General features: G+C 42.6%; 1 protein-coding gene across 1 annotated transcript; it reads left to right on the top strand.

Annotated features, from left to right (window-relative positions):
• The first annotated feature begins 5 nt into the window (after positions 1 to 5).
• Positions 6 to 22,336, top strand: DYNLT5 (dynein light chain Tctex-type family member 5). The gene is made up of 5 exons (XM_046645752.1): positions 6 to 450; positions 2,387 to 2,508; positions 17,531 to 17,622; positions 21,037 to 21,161; positions 22,026 to 22,336. Exons 2-5 carry the CDS (start codon positions 2,390 to 2,392, stop codon positions 22,227 to 22,229), a joined length of 540 nt encoding a protein of 179 aa, XP_046501708.1. The 5' UTR covers positions 6 to 450; positions 2,387 to 2,389; the 3' UTR covers positions 22,230 to 22,336.
• The last annotated feature ends 688 nt before the right edge of the window (positions 22,337 to 23,024 follow it).

Genomic DNA, 23,024 nt, shown 5'->3' on the forward strand with positions numbered 1-23,024 from the left:
TCCTTGAGCCTCGGGGTTGCCGTCCCAGGAAAGCGCCGCGTTTCCCGCTCCGGCCCCTCACATCTGCGGGCGAGGGAGCCGGAGGAGGGCTCGCCGGGCCGCGTCGTGAGTCCCAGATGTCCTCCTCGCTCCTGGAGGAACCGGTGCCCCTCCAGCCCGCGGCCACCCCAGGGCGCAGGGGGGCTCAAGGCGGCCCCTCTGAGCAGTGACGAAGAGATCCTTTACATCCTTACGGCGGTCCAGAGGACCCCGAAGCTACTGGTCGGCCGGGGCTGGCCGAGGACTGTTTGAGGAGGTCACCCTGGAGACGGGCCGCGGAGTCCAGCGGCGGGGTGCGAGCAGACGGAGGCCTGGGAGGCGGGAGCCCCGCCCCCCGCGGTCCCGCAGTGGACGAGCCCGAGGTCTAGGAGGCCCCCGGCCGGCCGAGCCGCAGCCCCTGCCCTGCTGGAGGTAAGTGCGCCCTCTCCGCAGCGCGACGGGGCCAGAGGGGAGAAGAGAGAGGGTCGCGGGGGTCGGGGGGGGGGGGGGGGGGGGCATGTGTTGAGAAGTAGCCAGCATTGGCCACGACCTCTCTGACGCCTTACAACTCCTCTTCCCCAAACAAATCAAAAGGGGCCCCAATTTAGGGAACTGGAATTGGATCCTGGCCTTTGTCCCCCCACCCCCGCCTGCGTATCTAGGCTTCAGGGTGATGCCCTGGAGCCGCGCGAGTCCTGAGCCGGCTGGCGACCTCCAGCGTCGGCTGCATCCCCTCAGGACCTCAGGTGCCAACCCTGGCCCCGCGGGCAGCTCTGGAAACTGGGAGCAGGCAGAGGTCCATCTGAGCCACTTTGGAGCAGAACGTGAATGAGCCACTTAATCAGGCTCAGTGTGTCCTGTCCACACACATAGACACAGACACACACACTCATACACACACACAGAGATGCTCACACACACAGCTTCACACATTCAGCACACAAACGTATGGCACCCAAAGGTGCACACACAGACACACACGAAGGCACACACTCAAGTACACAGATAATCACTCACACACAGGTGCACACACAGAGATGCTCACACCGGTACACACACAGGCACACACTTATATCCATGTACAGAGACACTCGCTCATACTCACAGCCTCACACATTCACAGGGACTCAGTTATGCTCATGCGCACAGCCACGCCCCCATGGAGTGATAACGCACTCCTAGGCACACACTTACACAGAGATGCCCATGCTTACACACACACTCACACAGGCACACAGTCACACACGCACACATACTCCACAGTGCCCCCCCCAAACACACGATTCCCCTGCCGGGCTGGTGTGCCCTTCCGCACCCCTTCCCTCTCTCTGCCCTGACATCCATCATGCTGGGGTTTTTGGCTGTAACCAGGTCTGCCCTACCCACACAACTGCTAGCTCCTGGAAGGCAGGAACCCTGTTTCAGTTCTGTGTATAGTGTCTAGCACACTCTCTTGTTAGGACTCTCAGATTTACAGATTATAAAATCATTTAAATCAGGGGCCCCGATGGCATAGTGGTTAAGTTCACAGGCTCCACTTCCATGGCCTCGGGTCTGTGTATTTGCATCCCAGCCGCAGACCTACACACCACTCATCAAGCCATGTAGTGGCCGCATCCCACATAAAGTAGAGGAAGATTGGCACAGATGTTAGTTCAGTGACAATCTTCCTCAAGCAAAAAGAGGAAGACTGGCAACAGATAGTTAGCTCAGGAACAATCTTCCTCACACACACAAAAAAATCATTTAAATGAATATCTAAATGCTAATACAGTAGCGCTATCGTCCAAGTTCTGGGAAGTCCATTCCTCCGACCAGCTTCTCAACAAGCATTTGTGAGAAGAAGGTAGATTTTCCAATAAATTACTTTGTTAACAGTTTTCTTGTTTTCCCTTTACTAAATAAGTCACTGTTCCTTGAAAAAACTACCCTTTGGGGAAGACAGTTCATTTTAATTTTTAAAGTAACAGCAACACCAACGAATATTAATTAGCCAACTCTCATCACAATTAAACTTGGGGGAGGCAATAAACAATATTGCTTGCTGGTGTGGTGAAATATCTTTCTTCTGCACATGGCTATCTTTTCCTGGTGACTTGAACCTCTTCTACACAGGCATTTTTGCTGCAGCTTAATGTCTGCTTATGTGAATTAAGTATACAGTTGCACAAATAAAAGTTATCAGTTATCATATTTCCAGTTACACTGACGAGAATAACAACATATAATGAATATCGCTCTTAAGGGAACCTCACTTCCCCCTTCAAATATGGCCGGAAAACTGTCTGTACTTCATTTAGGAGTCTCGGTGTTATACGTAAGTGTTTTCAGATCTTTCGTTTGTTATTTTACAAGTTTTCTCCCCTAGGTTATGATGACGTCAGATACGGCTAGAGACGCAGCGGCTGGCTCGTCGAAGCGAAGGGCGAGCACGTCCTCGCTGAGCAGTCGGGGATGCCGGCGGCACGAGCTCCACGGGCGCCCCAAAGGGTGAGTGCCCGAATGTCTAGCGACCTCGATTCAGTTATTGAGTAAACAGGCTCATAACGTTGATCAGGAGGGGAAAAAAATTTCCTTTGGGACATAAACAGGGAGAAAATGGGCAAGTAAAAGGTTCCGGTCATCTTTTGGGGGCCTTATTTAAAAAAAGAAAGAGAAGGAGAGTGAGAAAACTTCAGTGATGTGTTGATCCCAGCGGCATTTTTTACTATTTCAAGGACTATGCAAGAAATCGTTTGCTCAAAAGAAACGCCATCGGCAATGCAGACGAGCGACTTGTTACAAGTCTCCTGAATCTTCTCCTCCATGTTGTATAAACGCATAGTTTTTGCTCTTTTGTAATCAATATATACATATACAATGCATCTAGCACTATTTTATACAAATTGTGTAAGGTATTTTCATAGTCTTTGTTCATATCCTTGCAAATGGCTACATAATATCTTGTCAGTTTATGATTCTGTGTTAGTTAACCATTCCCCAGTTATTAGGCATTTTGTTTGTTTCCACTTTTTTTCTTTTCCGTTATATAATAAGTATATGTTTATTTTCTTCCTAGAAGTATAATTAATGGGTCAAAGGGTAATCAGTGAGCACATTTTTTGACTCTTGCTACATATTGCATTTGCTCTCCTAAAGAGATAAATCAGTTTTTAATCCTTTCATCACATCCTTTTTGACTGCCACTGGGGAGGAAAAACAAAACAAATTATCCGATGCAGAGATCAGTTAACTTATAAACAGACTTTCCTCTGAACGGTTTCCAGGGGATTGAAGGATGTGGTTTATTGATCGCCAGGTTGGGAAGCAGGAGCTGCTGTGTCCTGTGGACCAGAGACCGAAGAACTGGAATACATTTATGTTAGAATTCTGAAACCAAATCTTTCTGCTCTCAGAGTGTATTAATGAACTTATTTAAAATTCCACTTTCCAGCCCTGGATGTTTGTGGGTTACAAGTACAGGCTGTCTCTTTTACAGACAGGAAGTATAAAGAAGGAGCGACCCCAGCAGGTCAGAAGTTCAGCTGGGAGGAGAATTAACTTCCATAACAATTGTTTCTGACCCTAAGCCATTTTGGCTGCTATTCCCAATATTTAAGTGTAAGAGTTCTTTGTAGAATTATTTTAAAACAGTTGTTAGCTTAAATTCTACTTTTTTTAAGAAAATACTTATAACAATAATCTGACACAGATCATGTTCCCATGATTAAAAAAAACAAAACTTTTCTCATCTGAAGACTAAACTGTCGTCCCTACTTGCATAATTTGCATTTACCTCTTCCCTTTCTAAGCAAATTAGAAAGTCACGTACAATCAGAACATGGCCAAATTTAAAGAATTAGAGATTGCTCTTTTTTTATTGAAGTGTAAATACAAATTAAAATAACAAGAATACAAAAATAGTTTTACCAACACATTAGCATAGATTTTTCACTAACAAATACATTTAAGTGATAATTATTTTGATACATTTCAAAGTTAGACGTTTGGACTCTCAAACAAAACGTTCAGAATGGATCCTCTATTTGCGCTTTTTTCTTAAATAGCAAATGACAGCCCGCAGCATCCTTGAGATGCAGAGGCCATTGAGGAGGCTGCCTCCCCCACTCTCACTCCTTCTTCCTTTCCATCATCTTCATCACTGTCTGGGACCAGACTGTATGGGTGATTCTCCTTCATGAAACGAGTCTTCAACTAGTAGAAAAAATCTGAAAGCTTAGTAGCTATCTAATGCAAGCATTGTTTTGAAATGACATTGTTTTATGGAAAAGCACATATCTTTCATTTGAAAGTTCTTTCAAAACAGTTTTTTTAATAGATCAATTTCAACAATGTAAAACATATCCTGAAGTATATTGAAAACATTATCTAACACATTATCTCATTTAATCTCCCAGCGTTGATCCTACTCGGTAGATATCATTCTTACCATTTTACTGTGAAATAACTGAGGCTCGCAGGTCAAGTAACGATTTAATGACTAGGATGCAGTCCCAGTTCATGAGTATGACGTATAGGGTCTGCAGCCCCTTGTCTACTTCTCTAGCACTGCCTTCCCCACCATCCTGCTGGCATTCTTCTCTCCGGCCAAACTCAGCTTCCACGTTTACAACCCCTCAGTGCTCTGTCTTGCCTCCAGCCTTTGCCGCGTGTTGCTTTCCCGTGGGGTACCCTTGTCTGGAATGCTCTCCTTCTCCTCCTTCAGAATTTGGCTCCATCTCTGCCTCGCCAGGAAGCTCCAACTATGCAACCCCAACCACTGCCACCTCTGAACCGCGTTGGATGCTCTTCGTTTCTGCTCCTGCTGCTTTCCCCTCCTACATGGTACTGAATTTGGCTGTTTTCTTCTCTAGCTCTTTCATTAGATTTTGGACTTATTTGCCTTTATAGAAGTAAACACACTGATAAGGACAGCAAAGAAGAGTAGGAGGTAGACCTACTTGGAAAGCAGCTTCTTGGTGTGGTGTAAGATCAGCACAGATTCAGCCCTATAGACTCGGTGTCTATGTCTACAGCTTCCACAGTGGTAACTAACGCTTAACGTTGGTCCTTGGATGTGGTGGATATCGGGAGGCCTTTGGAACTGTGAAAGGATGATTGAATTTTTATTCAATATCATTATTGTTAACTGTTTTTAGGATTGGGTCTTTTTATTTAAATTATATTCTCGTTATAATCTACGTTTTATGTTTTATTTTAAAAAAAGAACATCTTAAGCTGGATCTTACTATTCCAACATCCTAACTGGTAGCATGTTGGCATATTTCTTTCTATACCTACATGGTTGTCATCATACTTCATCTGTAATTTTGAATTTTATTTGTTTTGCGCATAGATAATGGGTAGCAGTAAGGGTGGCAATAGCTGACTTTTATTGGGCCTTCACCATGACCTCATTTAGGTCTCACAGAAGCCCTGCACCTGGGGGTGGCAAAGCATGGCCCAAGGGACAAATCCAACTGACCACCGGTTTTTGTACAGTCCCCAAGCTAAGTATGGTTTTTACATGGCTGAAAAGAAGCAAAAGGAGAATAATATTTTTGGCATGTGAAAATTATAAGAAATTCAAATTTCAGTATCCATAAATATTTATTGGATCGTCTCCAGCTGCTTTCACCGCATAACAGCAGAGTCGAGTAGTTGCAATAAAAATCACAGGACCCTCAAAGCCAAAAATATTTGCTCTATGGCATTTTACAGAAGTGTTTGCTGCCCTCTGCATAAGATACACGCTATTATCATCTCCATTTTACAAATGAAGAAGCACATCCTCAGAGAGGTTGAGGCTCCAAAGCTACAGAATTAGCAAGTGGCAAAACAGGCTTTTGTTCACAGTCAGTTGTTCTCATTCCCTGGAAACTGGCAACCTGTGCGTAATGGGCGTTAATGAAGCTCTTCACTCACCGAGACCTTCTGTTTCCTCCTTGGGTGAGAGCAGGTATTTACCAGGACATCTTTCTTGTTGGAGGCTCGGCCTTTGGCAGCCTTCGAACAGTGTTTGAACAGATGCACTGCTCTCACGTTCTTAAATGGAAACAGAAGCCTGAGGTCAAGTTACTTCTGCAGGATAATGAGACACGATATCCAGGCTTATTATCTCTGAGGCCAGTAGTTTCACTAGGAGGTCGAGCCTAAGGTTGGGAACTAGGGAGTCTCTCTTGTGCCTCAAACCAACATTACAGTGATGTCACGCTACCAGGATGCTGAGTGCAGATCCCACGGCTCTCTACTGGAACCCACTGACAGCATCTAACACCCTGGTTAGGCCACACTCTATTCTCTCACTCACTCATTTATTCGAGGTTTATTGAGCTTCTACTGTGTGCCACTCATTGTGCCACATGGTAGGCAGAGAATGGTGAATAACCGGAGGGTTCTTCTCTGGAGGAGCTCGTTTTTCAAGTTAACGGAGAGCTACCTGGTAATTTTTTTCCCCCACAAAAATGGAAAAGATTGCATTCATTACTTCATTTGAAATAAATATTTATTGACCCATGAGTACGTTCTAGGCACTATGCTAGGTGGCAAACCACACAAAAATCATCCCTGCTCTCATGGAGTTTATAATCTGGTGGGAAAGACAGTGAACAAGTAATTTTAAATGTGATGAATTTATTCTATGATCTCAACTTATTCTATAGTGAGCTGCTTATGTACAGTTAAAAATGATGTTGCCTGGCTGCTTCCTCATTTTGATGAGTTCTATTGTCATCTAAATCAAACTAAGGCCCCCAACAAGATCAGCTGAGATACAGCTTCCCCCAAAAGAGAAAGCTAGAGAAAACGGAAATGGCCATAATCCTAAATTAATCCACAATAATAACTGGTGTTATATTGTACTCGATGAATTAAGCCGCTTCACATACGGTATCCATATGATTCTCAAAAAGACCCTGTGGGTTGAGCAGAGAGGATATTTTCATTATCCCCATTTGTTTTCAGTTGGACCTTAGGGGCAGAGTTGAGCTGAAGATGTTCCTCCTTCTTAGCACGTTGTCGTCGCCAACATGAGCTAGTCCCTCTCGTGTTTTCTGATTGTCCCTCCCCGTCCTCACTCCCACTCTCTTCTCCCAATAGGCACATACTCTGATACACACAGTACCGCATACACTGCAAGAATAGACGTATTTAAGTACAGTATTATATGTATTTTTTATTCTCTGTGTGTTATGATGTTTCGCCTGCCCCTTCCGGTCTAGCCAGTTCTGAAAGATAGCCAAGGTCCGGTAGGGGGCACACCTTTGATATGCAAACTGCTCAGCGCAGAGCCAGCCCTCCGCCTCTGGCTGCACACCCCAGGAGGCAGTATTCCTCTGCCTTCATCATCGGGCCAGGTACCGGGCAACCAGTGACCTCTCCTCTAGCTCAGAGCGCCCCAAAATTATCCAGACTAGCCCATCCTAAACTGTTCCCCGCCCCGCTGGCCTTTCCCCCAGACCCCCCGTAAAGGCTCTAGCCCTCGCTCTCCCCTGCTTCTGCCTTCTGCCTCCTGACCACCCTTGTGTTTTTCCACGTAGCATGTTGTGTCTCTTGTCAGTGGGACCTGTGAGTATCATAAACTCCATTTTCCTAGCCTTTCCTCTGTCTCCTTCTGTGGCCACACCGGAGTGACCATCTCATAAAAGAATACAGAATAAGTACTTATCAAGGATACATGTTTTTAACTTACGTAAATTGTATTGTGCTATAAATCTCCTTTTGTTTTCTCAATCTCATATATCTCATTCAACATTTTTAGTTTTTATATCTACACATAGATGTCTAGCTCTTTGCTCCTTACTGCCGCATAGCAGTCCTTAATATGCATCTGTCACACATGTTCTCATCCGTTCCCCTAAGGATGGATGCCCCAATTGCCTTTCACTCCCTGTGCACACAGAATGCATTGCCATGTGCAACAGCTTTGTGCACAATCCTTCATTGGCATCTTTGTGAAAACTGCCCTGGGAATGTGATCCAAGGTAAGGGCATTCATGTTGAGGAAGATCTGAATTAATGGAAAGAGAATCCATAAATGAAATTGCTTAATGCAATAAACATGCCAGTGCTTCTCAGATTAATCTACAAATTCAGTATATCTCAGTCAAAATCCAAAATCAGAGTAACTAAGTTAACTTTGAAGAGGGAGCATAGAGAAGGGACTTACCCTACCAGATGTTAAGATATACCACAAAGCTGCAGTAAGTAAAAATGATAAACACAGGAATAGACAAATAGACCAATGGAACTCATAGGAACTTCAGAAGCAGACCAGTGGATGTATGGAAACATGGTAAATGAGCAAGGGGGAAATGATGGATTTTGATAGACCGTGTTGGGAGGAAACTGGCTCACTACATGAAAAAAAATGTTGCTGGATTCTCACCTTACGCCGTCTATGTCGGCAGACTCCAGATGGAAGACAGAAATGTGGAAAGCTGTAAAGCTAAGAGAAGAAAGCACAGGGGAATATCTTTGTGTTCCGTGGGTAGGGAACAATTTCTTAAATAAGATCTCAAAATGAAAACCCAAAACCATGAAGCAAAAAAAAAAAACTTTGTAAATATAACTACAATAAAACTTAGCATTTCTGTTCACCAAAGGATATAATAGACACAGTTAATAGGCTGGTAGGAGATATATATTTTTTAAAATTATGCATGTTGACAATAAAAAAACAGGAAAACAATTTTACAAATAGTCAAAGGAGATGAATAGTTTACAGAAGCAAAACCCAAATGGCTCAGCAGAATGTGAAGGCTGCTTGAACTCCCTTAGAATGAGGAAAATGCAAATTAAAACAACAGGATACCATTTTGCACCCATCTGAATGGCAAAATATAAGAAGGGAGAATAATACCAAATGTTGGCAAGGCAAGCGAGAATAAAAACTGATACAGCAGGGGGCTGTCCCCGTGGCCAAGTGGTTAAGTTCACACGCTCCACTTCAGGGGCCCAGGGTTTCGCCAGTTCGGATCCTGGGCGCAGACCTAGCGCCGCTCATCAGCCATGCTTAGGCGGCATCCCACATGCCACAACCAGACGACCAGAAGAACCCACACCTAGAATATACAACTATGTACTAGGGGGGCTTCTGGAAGCAGGAAAAAAATTTTTAAAAAGATTGGCAACAGATGTTAGCTCAGGTGCCAATCTTAAAAAAAAAAAAAAACTGATACAGCCATTCAGCATAGAAATCTAACAGTCAACAGACAAAATAGGTTTGTGTCTGCACTAGTGCCCCTGTGTGTTGAGGAAGCTGAAGCTGGGTATGGTAAAGTGACTTGCCAGATTATCACAGCTCCCGATGACAGAGCAGGTAATCTGTGGTTCGCTGACCGTAGAAATTAGAAATGTCAAGAAAGTGCTTGTTAATTCAACAAATTGACACATTGCAGTTCCAATCCCCAGTACTTCAAAAAGTGACCTTATTTGGAAACAGGGTCTTTAAAGAGGTGACTAAGTTTACATGAAGTCCTTAGGGTGGGTCCCAATCCAACATGATTAATGTCCTTATAAAAGGGCCTGGTAGGGGGCACGTCTCTGGCCACAGAGACACGCATAGAGGGAAACCTTGAGAGGAGACACAGGGGGAAGAGGACCGTCCACAAGTCAAGGAGAGAGGCATGGGACAGACCCCTCCTTCCTGGCTCTCAGAAGGCACCAACCTTGCCAACGCCTGGTTCTCGGACTTCTAGCCTCACGAACGGCCAGACATTGAATTTCTTCTGTCTAAGCCCAGTGTGTGGTACTTTGTGATGGCAGCCCGCGCCAACTGAGACAGCGTTTCCAAAGGAGTGACTGGGACAGCAGCAGCAGAGTCAGCAAGCAGAGAGGAGCGGCTCACAGGCCTGGCTCTGCCCACGCTGGCCAGGGGCCAGTTCCAGCTTGGCCCCTTCCCGGCTGCTGATCTTGCCCAAGTTATTAAGCTCTCTATGCCTCAGTTTCTTCTTCTATTACATGGTTAAAAATAGTAATTGTCATTTAGAAGTGTGATGGCGATTTATTAAGATAATACATGGAGACACCTAGAGTGGTTCCTAGCACAGCCAAGTACAGAGCAAGTATCAACTGTTGTTACTACATAGAACTTTGTTTCAAACTAGACCTGCATTGGAGTCCCAGATCTTCTGCTTAACTAGCTGCTATTTCATGTTCTTTGAGTCTTAATGTATTATCTATAAAATGAGAGTAATGACTTTATCACAGAGTCGTTTCTTTTATTCATTGAACACATTTTGTTGCCTGGGTTACGGGCATCGTGTTGGATGCTAAAGATAGCGTAGTGAACAAAATAGACTCTGTCCCTGGACCCCTGGTCCCTCTCTTGTCAAGGTCATCATGACTTTCACGTGGCTGACCAGTGGTCATTCCTCAGTCCTCGTCTTACTTGACCTCTCAACAACATTTGTCACTGCCCATCTCTCCTTTCTCCTGGAAACACTTCCTTCTCTTGGCTTCCGGACACCACTCTCCTGTTTTCCTTCTCCCTGACTGGGGCTCCTTCCCCATCCTGGTCCCTCCCCTTCCCCCAAGTTGCTCAATGTAGCAGTGCCTCAGGGAGCAGCCTCTTGTCCTCTTCTCACCTTACTCTTTCCCCTCAGCAATCTCCTCCAGTCTAGTGACTGAGGCATGGAGCTATGCCCCCCAGTTGACACCCCAGCCCACATCTCTCCCAAACCCCACACTCACATAAACAACTGCCTATTGACCTTTCGCTGTGATACCTAATAGACATCTCACTCAACGTGCTCAGGACTTGACTCTCTAACTACCCCCCTCCCATTCTGCAGGAGATTCTGTTGGATCGACTTTGAAAATACGTCCAGAACCCAACTACTTCCCACGACCCCCACTGCTACCCTCTCTCTCTGAGTCACTGTATTAGTCAACTCGAGCTGCCATAAAAAAGTACCGTAGATTGGGGGGCTTAAACAATCGAAATGTATTTCCTCACAGTTCTGGAGGCTGGACGTCTGAAAGCAGGGTGCCAGCATGGTTGGGTTCTGGGGAGAGCCTTCTTCTTGGCTTGCAGAAGGCCACCTTGTCACTGTGCCCTTGCCTGGTGGAGAGAGTGCCCTGGTGTCTCTTCCTCTTTTATAAGGACACCAGTTCTGTCAGATCAGGGCCTCCCCCTGATGACCTCATTTAATCTTAATCCCCTCGTTCAGAGCCCTGCTTCCAGTACAGTCACGTGGCTGGTTGAGGCTTCAGCACGTGAATTTTGGGAAGACACAGTTTAGTCCATGGCAGTTACCGTCATCTCTCACCTGGATTACTGTAATAGCTTTCTAAGTGGTCTTCCTATTTTCACGCATACTAGCTTATGATCTTTATCAACACAGCAGAACTGATCATTGCAAAATATAAAGTGGATCTTGTTCTTCCTTTGCTCAAAACTCTCTCTAGGCTCCCGCTTTATCAGAGTAGGAGCCAAGGTTTCGCAGTGGCCCACAAAGCTCTTTGTGACCTAGCTACCTGACACCTTCGTAGCTTCCTCTTCTTCCACACTCCTGCTTGCTCCCTCTGTGCCAGCTGCTCTGGCCTCTATGCACTTCCTCGAAAATACCAGGCAGCCGCCCATCTCAAAGCCTGGGCATGTGCTCCTCCCCACCTGGCAGCCTCCTCCCTCAGACATCCGCGTGGCCCATTTCCTCACCCCCTCAGTTCTCTGCTCATAGAGGCTTATCTTGACATTGCACAAAGTGCCCTCTCCCCCATGCCCTTCTAAGCTCCCTTAGCTGAGCCCTCCTTTCCCTGGAGCATTTATCACCACCTAACATAATAAATCATTTACTCCTGTACTATTTCCTTGTCTATTGTCAGTCTCTCGACATTAAAATAAAGTTCCAGAAAGGCAGAGATCTTAGTTCGGACTTTTTCATTATTGTACCCAAAGGACCTGGAATAGTGCCTGGCACATAGGAATCACTCAATAAATATTTCTTGGCCTTTGAATGAATAATGATTGCGTTATACTAACGGTGGCCTGGGCATTTCTTTTGCTCACAAACAGGTTAGGTTCACATGTCGTGTGTGGTTAAGTCCAGGCTGACTAAACCCTTTCATCCTGTAGGTGAAAGAGGCATTTACAGCCAATGGAAAAGGGCTCATTCACATTTGTAAAACAAGGTTTACTTTTATCTCCTTGCTGAAACATTGTGCATTTATTTAAAATGTGAACAAACAAACAAATGCTTTCATTGGTGTTGAAAATCCATTAAGATAGGCCACACTCCTCCTTGATGATCTGCACAGTGTTGAGGAGGTAACCGTGACACCCACAGTGCCAAGCTCACTTCTCTGGTGATTAGCAAGGGTGATGTGACCTTGAGCCTCTGCGTTCATCCAGGAGCTGCAACAGGAGCGCCCTCAGCTGCCTTGACCTTGCCCTTGCTTTCTCTTGGACGAGCATTAGCTCAAAGAGCTTCAGACCCTAACTCTGATTTTTCTGCCCACACACTTAAAATTATTCCATTTTGTCAGTCACCTTTCCTGGATTACCTTCAGTCACATCCGAGCTGGACTTTTCACAGGCTACCTGGCTCCAGTAACATGTGCCAAGAACACATCATGTCATTTTCTTGCCTCTTTCCTTTTTGAAAATATATCTTGACTTTTGTTTCCATTATAACCTTCCTCTTACTAGTCAGATGGGACCAATAATGTGATTAAATCCCTCAAAATTACATAAATATCCAGCAAACTTGCTATAAACTAAATGGCTACGAAACTAAATTACCTTACCAGACAACAAACACCGGCATAAATATACCCATAATAATTCATGTGGTCATAAAAATATCCATAGAAGTTTTGAGATGGAAAGCTCCCAAGAAAGTGAGTTTCTCTGCGTCTTTTCTCGTGTCTTACACGTCGTGTGTCTCGAGCACAGGGACTCTAATTTTTCTTTGTATAACCAGTACTTCTCACTTTGCCTGCCACGTGGTGGACTATAAATATTTGCTACAAGAAAGAAGAAAAAACAAAAGAACAAATGCACAAGTTTATACCCCAAAGCCTTCTTTTTCTCTATGCCCTCTGAAATATCTCCACTGGGAGGCAGCACATGACTTTACTAACAGATTTCTAAATAAATAAAACAACATGCTCAAATGATACCATTCCAAATATAGTAGTTCCAGGCATTCCGTGATTACAAATAGAAGAAAGAGATGCTATTATGACCTTCTTAATATACTATATTAATGGCTGCAAGGTCATTCAAATACATTCAAATATTATCTCTTACTGCAGCTTCAAAACATCTAAGTAATAACGGCAATGAAAATGTCTGGAAGGGAATTCTCCAAAATAATTAGATGGTGTTGTAGCTGGTGAGATTTAATTGAAATTATTGTTTCTATCTCTAACAGTCATAACAACAAGACATGTCATATATTTATTCTGTGTAATTCAAGGGCTGATTAGCAAGCAAATTTTTATGTTTTTAGGAAAATGGAATTTCATGAAGGAATAAACATATTCCAACTCCTTGGCTAAAATTTTTTTTTTTTGGCCTCTTTTCTGTGTAATCAGAACACAGGCTGTTGGGTTAGCACAGGACAGTCCCACTGTCAACCAGGTACAATATAGGAGGGTTAGTTTTGTTACTGTGGAACAATTTTATGCTGCTATTTCTGCAGCCAGGTTCATTCCAAGCCTGTCCTCAGCAACAGTACACGTGATTCCAAGTACTGACTGAATTTCGAATTGGGTTGCAAATTTGTTACTCTTCTCCCTAGAGTAACGATAATTGACTTGTGCAGTATTTATGCCAGATTTTCAATTTTCCTGCATTGACTTTTAATCTGCCTTCCTTCCTAAAACTTTACAACTCTCTTGGACACATTTTCCTATTGAAATCTTTTTCCTCATAAATGCCAACGAGCTGATGGAACACATGGGCAGCAAGAACACTTCTCGCATTTAAAACCTAAAATCAACTTCAGCATGCCACTTGCAATGAGATCATGAATCCGCATGGGTTATTACTGTAAACTAGAGTCTGGTCACGGACAACTGAAACTCATCCACTCGTAATGTTATAACATTTACCCAGTAAAAGTGTTGTGCCAGGTGTGTGGCACTGGGAACAAAGCCATAAATTTACTTTTTGAGCATCTCACATTTTTATCTTGAAAAATTCCAAAGGGCTTGAGTAAAGTTGCTTATCAATAGAAAATGTACAAATTTTTCTAAGTCACTATTCTGAACTGATATTGGTAATTCTCAATTTTCAAATACAGGATCTCTTTTATTTCTAAAAATTTACCAAGCCTATGTCTGGTTTAATGTTACTTGTCCAGATTGCAAGCATTTTGAATATTTTATATCTTCCCTTTGTCTTTTTTCAAGGAATAAATATCTTAATTTTTCTGTTCAGCTTATTCTTTTCTTTATTCTTATCTCTTCCTTTTTCTAACCCGTCTCATTTTAATGTGAGAACAAGCAGTTTCAAAAAACTTCATAAAAAACTTCAGTTTCAAAATATATCATAAACAGAGCTTTTAAAAAAGTAAAATTTTCCTATAATTTTCCATGAAGTTATAGTTTTGGTTGATTCATGGTTAACCTTCCAAAGTACAGAAAGCCACAGACTAACCAAATAGTTTCCTTGGGCATGATGTGGGATGCCAGGTTTCCAGCAAAATATCTGAACCCTCACTCCCCAAAGCCCTCTCTCCTCCACAAAACCCACACCAAGTTTCATCGTCTATTGCTTGCAGCATCCCACTTGCAAGTAGCAAACTCTGTGTCAGTTATATCTAATGCTTCTTGTAATAATAACTTTAAAAAGAAATAATGGCTGAAACAAAATAGAAATATATTTCGTCTTACATAAAAGACGTCTGGAGGGAAGCAGTTCACAGACCTAGTCTTCTACCTTTCTGATCTGTAATGCATACTGTCATCTCAAGACCCCAAGATAGCTGCTGAACTCTTGCCATCATATCCACATTCCAGTTATCAAGCAGGGTATAAACAAGCTCCTCTTGGTTGAATAAGTTCTTTTAAGGAAACTCTCTCAGAATTTCCACCAAAACTTCCATTCACATCTAATTGGCTCATAAGCCTCATGGTCACAATAGCACCAAAGAAGTCCATGAATTTGTCTTTAATTTGGACAGAAATTTTCCCACACACTTAGGATTCCGTAACCCAGGAAGAAGGAGAAAACATTGGACAAATGGCAGTCCCTGGCGCAGTGTTCATTATGGTTTTCTTTACAACAGTGGAATATTGGAAACAACGTAAATGACCTGGAGAATAAATGGTTAAATAAAATCCAGAATGTTCTTATATTAAATACTGTCTTGATATTGAAAATATGATGTAGATTACTATTTATCAACATAGAAAGAATCCATGATACATTTTTGAGTGAAAAAAAACAAACCAAGCATCTATAATGTGATCCCGTATGTAAAATCATGTCTGAAAATTTTTTTATGTTAACAGAGATTAGACAACCACTGGGGTTAATAATTTTTTGTGTAATTTTACTTTATGTTTTTCTATATGTTTTGAACTTTTTACAATGAGCATACACTGTTTACATGATTAATGTAGAAATAAAAAGGCACTGAAGAAAATCATCTTCAATAAATCAAAAAAAAACCCAGTCTGCGAAACTTTCTATCTGCACATCCCTCTTCAGCCAGCGGATTTTTTAAGCTGTCTTTATGACACTTACCAACTTCGTGCCCATAATATGACACAGAACTGCACTGATGATCACTTCGTCAGTAACGTGGAAATAAGAAAGCAATAGTGAGGACTCTTTGTAAAAACGCTTATTTGCTTTTTGTCTTTCACTTCCACTTATGCTAATTTGAGTTTTGTACCAACTGTACTTCTCTTTGTGTGAGTTTTTGATGTAGTGTTCAGTACAAAAGAAATTGGCTTTTTATTAATACCTCTGTATGTTTGTGCAAGTAAGTTTTAATTGCAGTAGTTAATTACTTCAGGCAGTCATTGCCCCTATTTTCAGTCTGTCAGATGTGGTCCTGTGTGAGACTTGTCACCAGGAGGTAAATAGGATATTTGCAATCTGAGTCTGCCTTTCCCACATGTATGATATTAAGCCCTTTGCCTTGATCCCTGTATCTCTGAAATGGATAGAATAAAGACTCTTTTACTTAGTTAAAAGGGTGTTGTCAAGGTAAAATGAGATCACTAATGGGAAATGTTTTGCAAAGTTAAAAGTAACATATATAATATTGGGGCAGGCTGGCTTATCTTAGAATCAAGGGGCTTAGGCAGCACTGGGTTTTCTAAGCAGAAGCTGTCGTCGTTGGTACTACCCACAACACCTGCAGCCCATGTGGCCAGTGAAGTCGGTTGCTACTTCAAAGGGCAGCAGAAAATTGAGGAAAGCAGGTGTTACATGAATGAAGACTAAATCTCTAATCCAGAAATCCATCGTGAAAAAGCAGCCATAATTTTTTGCATCACTTTCTCAGGCTGGATGGGTAAACCTTAATTTATTGTGTAAATTGCATTATATTAAAGGATTTAAAAAAATAGATCATCTGTGATCTTCTTAAAATATCAATTTGCAAGAAGCTCACTAATTCCAATCAGCTGAGAACTAAGTATTTTAAACTCCTTGCAGAGAAAGATCGCCAAAAGATTGAGAACAAATATCTCTTTCTCATTTAATTAAGACAAAAACATAGCCTGCTTGGAAAAGTGGTCACTCTGAACACACACGCACACACACACTGTTGTATCATCTCCTTTGAAATGACATCTGTCTGCACTTCCATGTGCACAGGTGGAGAGAATTGGGGTAGACGCTGAGACTGCCATTGGTGACAGCTGAATTTCCTCTGAATTAAGTTGAATTAAGTAGTGCTGGAGGGCCATTGGGGGCTCTTCTTTGCTTGGGCCTCCTGTTCAGCACCTGGATAAGCTTATATTGCCTTGGTAACCAAGCCCAAACCCTTTCTAAATGTTGAAAAGGGTGGTTATGCTTATTGATTCGCAACAGGTTGGGTGAATTGTGGTTTCTCTCACCATGCAGGTGAGTTTCTCATTTTTCTTTTTTCTACTAAAGGGATTTTTGTGAGGTGCCTATAATAGTGAAGTTTTTATAACACCCCATGTGGACATGGAGTTGTTTCCCAACATTTGAAGCTTCCTCAGATATGCCCCAGCCCTTTGGGAGCTTTGTCCACTTTGAGCAGAGAGATTTGCATCTGTGGTAGAGACGCGGTTGGCAATGGCTTTTGAAACGTATGGTCTGTTACCCCACAGACATACCAACCCAGGAACACGTTCTGGATCATCAGGTGCCCAGGCCCTGCCCTGGGCTTCAACTGCTACACTGAGACCCGCTCCTATGCCTTCCTGTTTCCATCTCCAAAATGTTTTAGACTGTAATTATGGCACTGGGATATTTACCTGGGGCTGACTTGAAATTTTCTTAAAGAAAACTTTACCTTTGTAACATTTTTGCTGAAAGCAACATTGTGTTTTGTTCTTATTGTTATAATAACTATTGAAATTGGTCTTCTCTTGCCTTTAGCTCGATGAGCACCGTGTCTTATGTGGATGAACCTGGCCAGCAGGACGATGTCTCTCGCCTCACAGTTCAGCTGGAAAACACCTATCAGCTGGGTGTGTTACTTCATCATTCACTCCTAGTTTAAACTAATTTCATGAATGATATTTACTTAAAATAGTATCTGATAACCTGTAGTATATTCAATGCTAGCACAATATAAGGGATCTTAATTGAGTGATTTGATCCTGCTTTAATTTCTTCCTCTGCAAAATGGAACCAATACCCATTGCCTGCTTTCCTCCATCACTGTTTCCTAAATACCAAGCAATTCATTGAGTGGCACTGATGTGTATTGCGTATTACTGAATTAAGAAGTTCCTTAGGTATTTCTGGGTTATCTGATTGAGTTATTTTATGTCTACTTAAGTTAAATGAAAGAGCTATGCATTAAAATTTTATCCAACAAAAACAACAAATGTTGTTGATAGGTAGAGAAAAAAGCCTTCAAGGCAAATGATTCCTGGTCCCCTGTTGACAGAGATGGTCATCCCTTCCCACTGAGGTTTTGGGTCTTTGAAAACAAATATCTTTGCACCTGCCCCTATCCTCCCAGGTGGAGTCCACAGTGAATGTCTCTTCCCATTCATTTTCCTCATAGACCTACTTGTTTTCTTTAAATGCATACCTGCCCACTATTATCTGAATCCATATAATGCAGTAATTATACTGCTACATGGAAATCCACAGAGACTTACCAATGACCAAAGGAAGACTCCATGGGCCAGAGTGGTTCCATCTGTGGCCAGTTAACCTCAAGAAAATTACAGATCATCAGCACAGCCCATTTGGCCCTGTAGCCAGTTTTCTACAGCAGTCCCAAGACTACACGGATTACAAGGCTCCATAATTAGTCAGTCTACTGGTATTTTCACAGGGCCTGGGGTAGGCAACTAATATTCCTGCCGTCCAATATACTTTTTACACTCCTTCTGGTAATCTGACCCTATTTTCTTTGGGGAAGCCCCAGCACTTCCATCATTACCACTTTTGGTCCATAACATTCTGCTGAGGCTGACACTAGCTTCAGAGATGTAACAGTGACTGATTCTGGGATGGCATATAACCCTTTGATTAGTTAAGTCAAAGCCTTAGAGATTCAATTCAGAATATGTTGTTTGGGCTTTTGAAGAAGCAGATCAGGCCCTGAAACCTGAAAGAACGTAGGGGCTATGGCAGGGTCTGCCATCTCGCCCCACGTGAAGGAAGCCTGAGACCGAGAGAGAACCAAACCCTAACGTCATCATTTGAGTCCTAAATTCAGCCCTCTGCTCATAGATTTTGCCATTAGGCAAGCTGAGTTTGAGTCAAGTTTTCCCCCACTTGTAACTAAAGTTACAATCTTGGCCATGCGGTGCCTGCGGCTTTGGTCTCTGTGTGCTGAAAGGGTTTGAATCAGATTTCAGCGAGATAAAGGACATGAAAAACGAAGCCCTCTTTTTCTTCTTCATAAGGATGTATTTTCATAACTTGTTTCCCCAAATAAGCAAACTAAATTGTCTCATCCGTTTTAGAAGTACTGAGTGTTGAATCAAGTTAGAAAAGTAATTACAGAAACACCTTAGTATAAAGTACTTTCCATATTTTATAAAAAGTCATATGAATTATTCTTTTATGATTAAAGTCTTTTATGCTTGACCATCCATTTTTTAAGCATTCAACCAGCCATCTTGTTAATAATCAAAAACGTATTTCCACATCTACTTGTTTCTGGGTTATTTTGCATCTGAAAGGTACTCTGTGGGCCTTTGGAGGGAGGAGTGAGGCTGGGGTGTCTGCTTCCCCCACCCTGCCTGTGGTTCCCCCTAGACTGTCTACATCCGCCAACAGTAGGACATGAGCTGCTCTCAGGGAGCCTGTCCACAGGCCTCTCTGGGGATCTAGGAACAGTGCCCTGCTCAGCCCCCTGAAGCCTGGGGTGGGATGGGGTAACACCCTCGCTTTCACAGGCTGAGGGTAGTGCACTGCTCTTCCTGATTTCCCACATTCTGCTCAGACCTTCCTAAGGAGTCTCCTTCCTAAATCCTCTTGGGATTGTCCTGACTTTAGTGTGCCATATGTTTCTTTAGCCTCTGACTGAGACAGACCTTAAAAATAAACACTTAAAAGATCCTGATGACTATTCAAATAGAATGGGATATGATTCTTGATCTCATTCCTTCATCCACATCAATTCAGAAAATAATGATGGAGCCTCTGAACTCCAGGCTCTGGACCCACGTGCCTGTTGTACAATGACACGGGCATATAGCCAGAGAGATGGTCACGTTCCCATTCCTGGGAGGTGCAGGTGAGATTCCCGGGGTGCTGGATAAAAAGCTCCATCGTAAGTTTCTGAACTTGGACTAAATGCGGTTAGGTATAGAAGCCGGAGAGTCAGATACACCTGAGCGTACGTCCCAGCTCCACCCCTGTGCGATTCCGAGCAAGTCACCAAATGTGTTTCAACTTCTGTTTTCCCATGTGCGAAAGGAGCTAACACTAAGATTCACCTCGGATTTATTGGAAGGTTCTATAAGGTAGTAAATATAAGATGCTCATCACAGTGCCCGATGGACAAAATGCTCAATAAAAGTAGCCATTATCTGTACTAAGATTATTATCTATAGAATGTTTAATTCTATTTAAAATCAGAAATCATACAGTAAACATTTCTTGTGCCTTTAGCATTGTAGTAGACGCTGAGGAGGACAAAATCGAATCTAGCTTTGCATTTCACTGGGGAGAAAGCCAGGTCTGCCTTAGCTCTTGTCAGGTGGATTAGGATCCAGGATGGAGTGGAGGAGGGCGCAGTGCACTGGGAGGGCAGCGAAGAGAGGGCTGACTTTGACCTGAGGACAGGAAGAAGGCTACCTGGAGAAGGAGACGTTTGAGCTGGCCTTGCAACGTGAGTGGATAGTTCTCGGATGAACACGATGGGGAAGGGCGATCTATTTCAAAAGAAGAGCAAGAACGAATGGACACAAGCATCCTCTAAAAGCCAGGTGAAGCCCGTGAGATGGAGCAGCATCGGCGTAGAGAGCTGTGGTGGTGGGAGAAGAGGCTACAGGTTGGGTAGGAGGTGAACCTTAGATCTTGCAGAGGGAAATATGGCAGTAAGATCTGGGTTTCAGAGCAGTTCCCCCAGTTGTAGTGTGGTAGATAGATTGGAGGGGAGATGTAAGAGCTGGGGGCCAGTAAGAAAGATGCTGAGACTTTGAAGTAAGATTAATAGTGGGAACTGAGAAGGAGGATACATTCAGAGTCAAACCTCAGTGGTACTGAGCACACTCCTTATGTCATGTGGTAAATGGAGGAGCCCATTGTCTGCCAGAGAACCTGACTGGAAACCTAATTAGGATCAATTTTTTCCTTAAATAGGGGCCACCCAGAAGATTACTGTCTCTCGCGTTTCAATCCTCTTGATTAGCCTATGGCGTGGGCAGGTAGAATTTGAAATTACTTCTTAGGAATTTCATCTGTATTTTCAGGTCCTACCAAACCTTTTCCTGTGGTTGTTGTCAACCATATTTTGAAAGATGTGTTAAGCAACTACCTGCAGGAAGAACGGTATGATCCAGAGGTCTGTAGGCAGATGGCAAAGACGGTCTCTGAGGTATGTGCATGATTTGCCCAAAGTGTTAGCTATAACCAGAATATCTGCTGGAGGCGCAACCTCCTACTTTTTGATGAAGGCAATTAATTTGCAGTAGCAGAAAAAGTGCTTAAATATATTTTATGAAAATTTTTATTAGGTCATATTCCGTGTGTGTGTGTGTGTGTGTGTGTATAAAGAGCCTTTATCTAAAACAATCATTATGTGCACCATTTGCACTTGTTTTGTTAAAAAAATGTATACAGCTGCCCCATTTATAAAAACATTTATTGTAGAAGATACAATATTTTAATGATTATTTTCTCTTCCCTGGGCAGCCTCTTTGTGTGCCTTCAATACAGACTCTGTGGCTTTAAATACATTTAAGTACATTTCTATTTTTATCAACTGAAGTGCTGGCTCTCCATCAGGTTTTCTCTACTTTACTTGTTACAACAAAGTCTTTAATAAATATTCATGGTTAGTCACATGACAGGGGACTCCAGATGTACAGTCCCTTCCCTGGACGTGAACAAGGCGGTGAAACTCTAATGCCAACATTCTTTGAAGGGAAGCCCTCCTCACATAGATTTTCGAGGAATGTAATAAATCCATTAACTTCTGTGCCCTGGATTACAGTTTTTCCATGTCCCTTAGGAAATGTAGATTTACTGCTGGTGCTGTCATTTTGTCCCTCAATTTCCTATCTCATGAGGACAGTGCTTGAAGGAAATCACGGTCATGGTTCTACAGCAATTACTGAAAGCATCTACCACGCTTCATACTATTTTCTTAAGTTAAATCCAATACATTTATGACAAAGATTAAGACTCTGAAGTTTCAGCGTGGCTAAGTGAGGACCTTATTTTTTCTGTTAATTTCCAGGTTATTAAAGGCCGGGTCAAGGACTTGCTGATTCCGCGGTATAAGCTGATGGTGGTTGTTCACATTGGGCAGCTGACGAGTCAGAGCATACTTATTGGAAGCAGATGCCTCTGGGATCCTAAAAGTGATACCTTTTCATCTTATGTTTTCAGAAATTCTTCTCTCTTTGCTCTTGCAAATGTCTATGCGGTTTACTTTGAGTGATTGAAAATAAGAAATGTAGTTCTGGGGCCAGCCCAGCAGTGTAGTGGTGAGTTCACATGCTCTGCTTTGGTGGCTGAGATTTGTGGGTTCACGTCCCAGGTGCAGACCTACACACCACTTGTCAAGCCACACTGTGGTGGTGTCCCACATACAAAATAGAGGAAGGCCGGCATAGATGTTAGTTAGCTCAGGGACAATCTTCCTCAAGCAAAAAGAGGAAGATTGGCAACAGATGTTAGCTCAGGACCAATCTTCCTCACACACACCCAAAAAAGGATGTTCTTTAAAAAAAAAAAGAAATGTAGTTCTTACTTTTTTAAAGCAAGAAATAGCCTGTATCTATGTACACAAATGTTTTACTGCCCAAAAGTTTGACAAAGAAAAAACACTAATATTTCAAACAACTGGAAGTGTTTTCACATTTTCATACTCTGGTAAGGATTAGAGGAGAGGAGGGTAGCACAAGAAAAAATCTTGTTTATCCAAGGGAACTAAGTCTTGGTTCTGCCAGATTGCTTTTTCATAGACATAGATTCTTATTAAACATTACTTTTGGTACTAATTATTTTAATTACTCTTTAATTAGAGACTTAGAATTTCCTACATTGTTTTTTAATGAAGAGACCTTTTTAAAAAATATGACTATCTCCCCTGACTAATAAATGACAGTAGAATAGTCAACATGGTATACACAAATGTTAGTGTCTCAGACATGCATATAAAAGAATCCTGATTTTCATTTCCTCCTTAATAAATTGAGCAGCATTCATTAACTGCAATTATTGTTACGTGTAC

This window comes from Equus quagga, chromosome 18 (assembly GCF_021613505.1).
Source record: "Equus quagga isolate Etosha38 chromosome 18, UCLA_HA_Equagga_1.0, whole genome shotgun sequence".
In the NCBI taxonomy this organism is placed as follows: Eukaryota; Metazoa; Chordata; class Mammalia; order Perissodactyla; family Equidae; genus Equus; species Equus quagga.

Bases quoted from the DNA above. Each gene is read 5' to 3' on its own strand.
- DYNLT5 (XM_046645752.1), top strand. From the start codon at position 2,390: ATGATGACGTCAGATACGGCTAGAGACGCAGCGGCTGGCTCGTCGAAG. The intron at 17,623-21,036 runs GTGTGTTACTTC...CTGTATTTTCAG, and splicing joins GGAAAACACCTATCAGCTGG to GTCCTACCAAACCTTTTCCT. The intron at 21,162-22,025 runs GTATGTGCATGA...GTTAATTTCCAG, and splicing joins TGGCAAAGACGGTCTCTGAG to GTTATTAAAGGCCGGGTCAA.